A 6000-nucleotide genomic window follows, 5' to 3' on the forward strand; every position below is an offset into this window, starting at 1 on the left:
AAGCAGAGACTTATGATCAAAGGCAAAATTCTTCAGAATTATAAGGGAATTATAACTTTCATCGCGAAATTTGAAAAATCACATCTTCTACTTCTCAATTCTATTCAATATTAATTTAACATGTTGACACATTTACACGCCGGCGCGTACCTCCGGTGGTACGCATTTGTTTGTGCTATTAAACGATGCGTAACACCAAATATTTAGATCCTTAAGTAAGTAGAAATAATTTCCATATAGTTGAAAATCAGAATAATGAAAATTTAACGCATATTCATTGAAAACAATCTTTTGTTTATTAAATTTCATATTACGCTCTGGATTAGCTGCCGTCCGATGGAGAGAAAAACTTTAATTATAGCCGTCCTGTGGGAAAGAAACAAGAAATATGCCGCCGGCGTGAACGTGTTAAATAAATACACATTACGTACACATTACTTACAAATGTATATGTAAGTATGTTATTTAAAAATTTTTGTCAACAATAAAGCGAAGAATTGATAATATGCATTATCAATTATAAATAACTTTTATTTTAGAGATAAGTATTATTGGATTTTTAATAGATTGGTTAAAATACAAATGTAGATACAAAGATAGAAATGAATGAAATAAAGTTAATCTCTTCTGAAGAATATGAAGATTTGTTACTAGTAAATAAACAATTAAGAAAGTAGATAACGAATCTAAAAAATATAGCTTTAACTCGTGACTTTGAAATTCGACAAGAAATGGTAGACATTTATACTACCGCCATAAAGAAGCTTGAGAATGATTTGAAGTATGTATTTATATGAATTTAGTACTACATTTTTTCATATCACTGTTATGTAAATTACCATCGTACTCATATCTAGATCTCGTATAAGAGATGTTGAAGAACAGCAAGAAGATACTTTGCAATGGTCAATTAAACAAGTTGAAGAATTCTATAAACAAAAAATTAAGTTAAATAGTCGAAAGAGGATACTATCTTGTTTATCTGACGAAGATAATGATGAAAATGAAGATGAAGATAATAACAGTAAAAATTCAAAAGATATTAAAGAGTTGAAATGTGAAATTTCTCATTTAACTACCAAATTAGTGTATATAGAAAATACTAATAATGCATTAAAAAAAAATAATAAAATTTTGAGCGTAGAAAAACATAAAACTGAATTTGAATTGAGCTTATTAAAGGAAGAATTAAAACAAACAAAATGTTTATTGGATGCTACTCAGAAAGATCTGTGTCACGAAGAAAAAACAAAATATTATATAGAAGAGATAAAGTCACAATTATCTTTTAAGAAAGATCACGTAAAGGTAATTAATTAGTTTAACATTTTGTAATTAAAATAAACAATACATTAGATATTTATAATATCCTATTATAAATAATATTTTAGAAACTTAAAACTTTATTGAACGAAGCAAAAGAAGAATATATTACTATCACAAATGATGTTCGAGAAAAGAACATTCAAATTAAAGAAAACGAAGAAACAATGGTAGAATATGAAGACAAAATAAATGAGATGCAAGAACAACTCGATCGAGCTCAATGCAGTCTTTCAGAGCAAACTAAAACAAATGAAAAATTAGAAGAGAATAATCAAAGGATGGCGAATAAAATAACTGAATTAGACAATATGTTGAAGCTAAAAAATAAAAACTATGAAGATATTTCTTGCAGGCAAGAAATATGTCGCCTATAGATATTAATTATGTAAAAGAACTTTTTTTTTCCTTTTAAATATGTCTATTATTATTTTATTACTTTCTCTATTTTTTCCTTTTATTCTCTTCCGTTTACGAATTAATTCGGGTATTTTCGAATTATTGTCAAACCCATGGGATTGACCAGAGATACAATGAAACTCACGTAATTCACGTAATGTTTATAAACACAGCTCAGATAAGAAACGATAGGCTTACTGATAAGATTAATTTGATATTAAATTTGTTATTCTACAATTTGGAAACCAAACTTTTGAGGTCTTTTTATGCCTTTATCTTTTGTCTTTTAGTGTACTAGAATTCAATGCTAGATAACACTTTCTAATTATTATCCCTGGTGAATTTAAATCTTGAGTATCGCAATCGCTAACCGAACGAGGGTTCGTAATTTTTTTCGCGAAAGTGTCTCACTAGAATAAAATAATTTAAGAAAAATATTTCTACTTTTAAATGCATCAATGCGTTGCTTCAAATTACAAATGCGACTTGAAAATTTATTCGCATTATGCTGATTGTTGGTAACATTTAACTGTACATCCTAGGCAATAAGCAATATCGAAGGACCAAACTGTACGTTAACTGTTGCATTGATTGGCGTGTAGAACATTAATTCTACATAATGACGTACTGAATTAGTAGATATAGTCTCTTCAATTGTCTCAAAAATTTCCATTATATACATCGTGGAATTATCTGAAATATAATTTTTAATATAGATACTATATCTACATGCTTTAAAATAATTATGCTGTACTCAATGTTAGAATATTGACTGGTCGTTGTATACCTCACTGATATTGTCCGTCAGTTATTCCTATTGTGTTTCTGCACTGAACACCTTCATGCTGTATTTTTTGTTTATCCTCTTTTCTGCTGTAAATAAATCAAACTTATGAAAACGAATACTTATATGCACGATGGAAATGCAAAGCAGTCATTAGAGTAGCAAATAGTTGAACAATATCACTAATTACGTTACAGCAAATCGATATTTTATTGGAAGCGATCCTTTCTATTTGTTTTTGCCGATTTGTGCCATCACAAGGATAGAAAAACCATCACTTCGAAAAATGTTGACTATAGGGGAATAATATTTTAGCAGATGAAAAATTTGTATTACACCATACCTTTCGGAGAGTTTCATCTTGTGGGAACCTACAAGAAAAAGTAGCTACAGACTTATAAAAATTAACTAATATTATAAATATAATAATTTCTTTCTTTCTTTAACTTTGATTTCAACCATTGATATAATATGTACAAAAAATCTTTATCTACGCAAAGAAATAGACATAATTTAAGGTTATGTACTTACTTGTAAAAAGAAATGTTATTATTTTCGTTAGCTTGTAATTTAAAACAGCTAGCGCATCAAGTTTTCATTATTCACACACGTGCTTGCGAATATTATTAACAGACAAAGATTTTACATTTTATTTTTATTGAAACTATAGGACCGAAGATATGCCAGAGAGTAAAGACTGTCCTTGACCATGAATTTATCGGACTTTAACCTCTATGACATAACTTCTCTTACGTCAACGTAAATATCACTCTTTCGTGGGAAAGGAGAATAGTGTGACTACTCTTTCATCTCTCTTTTGTTGCGCACGCAGCTGTCAATGTGTTTCTCTCATGGTAAGAAATGTTATTGTGGGAGGTTATCAACAGGTTGTGGTTTCTCTGCGCAATTAGTCTACGCAGAGAGAGATAGATCATTTACCATCATTTCTCTGTCTCTCTCTCTCTTACTATCAGTCTGTTGTCATCATCTTTTAAATGTATGGCTTGGTATGAGTGAGAGAAGATTGGCTGGAAACTTAATATTATACGATTCCCTTGACGAGTACGAGTGTGTTTAGAATGTCAGAGAACACCGCTTGAAATAATCATGAATATTGACGAAAGAATATTCTCGATCCGGAAGTAAGGGAAAGTTTAGAACATTTATGTTTGCAAATAGTCGACAATTTTCGACAAATGATGATAGAGGTTATAATGAATATATATATGTAACCAATAGGACCAGCATTACGTCGTCGTCGTACAATCATTTGTTATTATGTTCTGATATTGTACTATGTCAACGATGAGTGTGTATAATGAAAACTTCTTGCGCTTGCTGTTTTAAATTACAAGCTAACGAAAATAATAACATTTCTTTTTACAAGTAAGTACATAACCTTAAATTATGTCTATTTCTTTGCATAGATAAAGATTTTTTGTACATATAATATCAATAGTTGAAATCAAAGTTAAAGAAAGAAAGAAATTATTATATTTATAATATTAGTTAATTTTTATAAGTCTGTAGCTACTTTTTCTTGTAGGTTCCCACAAGATGAAACTCTCCGAAAGGTATGGTGTAATACAAATTTTTCATCTGCTAAAACATTAGTCCCCTATAGTCAACATTTTTCGAAGTAGCATGTAGATATAGTATCTATATTAAAAATTATATTTCATATAATTCTCCACGATGTAACGGAAATTTTTTAGACTTGTAAATCAATGGAAACTAAATTTTAAATGTTTCTCAGTTATTCAAGTCATTGGACACCAAACATGAAATTGACATAGTTTTAAGAATCAATACCAATTCTGATTATGAAACTTAAACTCCAACCTCAATGATGGGAAACGAGCTAAATCAAGATTCATGGAGTGTATCTGATTACGCAAATAATGTTGTCGTATAAATTGCTGGCAAAAGTATCAAAGCATTTTGAGTGTGATATATGCTGGTAGAGTCTAATCCAAAATCAGGTCTTTTGGGCTTCTAGAGAATAAAAGATCAAGGAGGATTACTTTCAGTTTTAGAGGACGTGGTAAAACATGTATGAAAAAATTTTCTTTTTTTATTGTCGAGCTCATTATTACTATATTAGTTAGAGTTTTCTGTCCACATTTATGATAACGATAGTCATGCATTTGAACAAACCATCATATCGGATCATAAAATGCAGCTTCTAAAGCTCATGGTAAAAAAATATTTCAATATCTGATTATACCACGGAGGAGCATTTAAGCTTAATTCAATTTAGTGACTTACAAACATGTGTAATAATTTATTATTTTTCAGAATCCGTTAATTTGATTTAATATTCTGTCTATAAAGTTGCATAATTACAGTATGCATATATTCATTGCACTATTTAAAAAAAATTAGGTTTCAAAAAAAGCCGTCTCTTGTTATCAAATGTACTACAGATAGTGTGTGTGTGCACAAATACATGATATATTGTAAATTTTTTATTCTTTCGGTCTTATTTGAGCTGTAGAAAGGAAATTAGGAAATTTGACAGATATCAACAACTGATGAGGTTGAATTGTCGCTTACCGTGCTCTCTAAGTTCTGTACCATTATTCATACACAGGTACTTCCCTTCCTGCGAAACTAGTCTACGCAGAGAGAAATAGAACATAGTGTCTCCATTCTCTGTCTCTCTCAATCTACTTTTATCACTTTTATTACTGCTTCAGACTATATTCAAAATTTGTATATAGAAGATCCATGCCATGAACACATGTAATACTTAACATGGTAAAAAAAAAATTATTCCTTTATTAGAATTTATTAAGAAAATATAGTTTCCATTTGGGATACATTGACAAAATTTAATAATTTAAAAAATAATTTTAAAAATTGACAAAAATTAATAATTATTTTCCTTGTTTCCCTGGATCTGGAAATGTATCCCTGAAGTAATGCTAATTAAGTCATAATATAAATTTTTGTATCGTTTTAGCCTATCTACATGAACCCTTCTAGTTTTTCCCATCCCCATATTTCCGCTCAAAATAACGCTACGCTTTCCACTAACGCTGTGAATAATTTCCTTCTTCTTCTGTAACTTTTCTTAAATATCCTTTCTTCTATGCTCCATGCATTTTTCATAACAATTACTGCTTTTCTCTTCCTTTCCTCCATGTGCCTATCATTTCTTCGATTCTTCTGTAGTATGTGTCCTAAATATTTTATTTCATCCACTTTTTCTAATTCTTTGTTTTTCCACTTCTACATTCTATCTTTTTCTTTTCTTTTCTCAAATACCAAAATTTTTGTTTTCGCTTCACTTAAAATCATTTTCTTACCTTCAAGATACTTTTTAAATTTTCTTAATATTTCTTTCAACTCTTCTTCTCTATCTGCTATTAAAACAATATCATCCGTATAAGTTATACTCCATATTTTCTCATTTCCGATTCCGCACCCTCCTACTTGCCCATTTTTCATCTTCTCCTCTAGGTCCGCTAGATATATATTCAATAGAGTTG

At 29.5% G+C, this 6000-nt stretch overlaps 1 protein-coding gene and 1 long non-coding RNA gene across 4 annotated transcripts; one reads left to right on the forward strand and one right to left on the reverse strand.

Annotated features, from left to right (window-relative positions):
* The first annotated feature begins 665 nt into the window (after window positions 1–665).
* LOC122521804 (protein CROWDED NUCLEI 1-like) lies at window positions 666–1715 on the forward strand. Its single transcript, XM_043642542.1, has 3 exons — window positions 666–781; window positions 858–1308; window positions 1392–1715. Exons 1-3 carry the CDS (start codon window positions 732–734, stop codon window positions 1698–1700), a joined length of 810 nt encoding a protein of 269 aa, XP_043498477.1. The 5' UTR covers window positions 666–731; the 3' UTR covers window positions 1701–1715.
* A 73-nt stretch (window positions 1716–1788) lies between these two features.
* Window positions 1789–3237, reverse strand: LOC122521805. Of its 3 annotated transcripts, none has more exons than XR_006304909.1 (4): window positions 3038–3237; window positions 2702–2877; window positions 2510–2592; window positions 1789–2415 (listed from the first exon to the last, which is right to left on the reverse strand). It is a non-coding gene; the product is annotated as an uncharacterized LOC122521805 (long non-coding RNA). The 3 variants fall into 3 exon arrangements; XR_006304908.1 differs by having other exon boundaries at window positions 2510–2595; window positions 3038–3236; XR_006304907.1 differs by having other exon boundaries at window positions 2510–2595; window positions 2697–2877; window positions 3038–3236.
* Between the last annotated feature and the right edge of the window lie 2763 nt (window positions 3238–6000).

Source organism: Polistes fuscatus, unplaced genomic scaffold (genome assembly GCF_010416935.1).
Source record: "Polistes fuscatus isolate 324 unplaced genomic scaffold, CU_Pfus_HIC Scaffold49, whole genome shotgun sequence".
In the NCBI taxonomy this organism is placed as follows: domain Eukaryota; kingdom Metazoa; phylum Arthropoda; class Insecta; order Hymenoptera; family Vespidae; genus Polistes; species Polistes fuscatus.

Coding starts and splice junctions, on each gene's coding strand:
- LOC122521804 (XM_043642542.1), top strand. CDS start 732: ATGGTAGACATTTATACTACCGCCATAAAGAAGCTTGAGAATGATTTG. Junction 782..857: donor AAGCTTGAGAATGATTTGAA/GTATGTATTTAT, acceptor ACTCATATCTAG/ATCTCGTATAAGAGATGTTG. Junction 1,309..1,391: donor TTAAGAAAGATCACGTAAAG/GTAATTAATTAG, acceptor ATAATATTTTAG/AAACTTAAAACTTTATTGAA.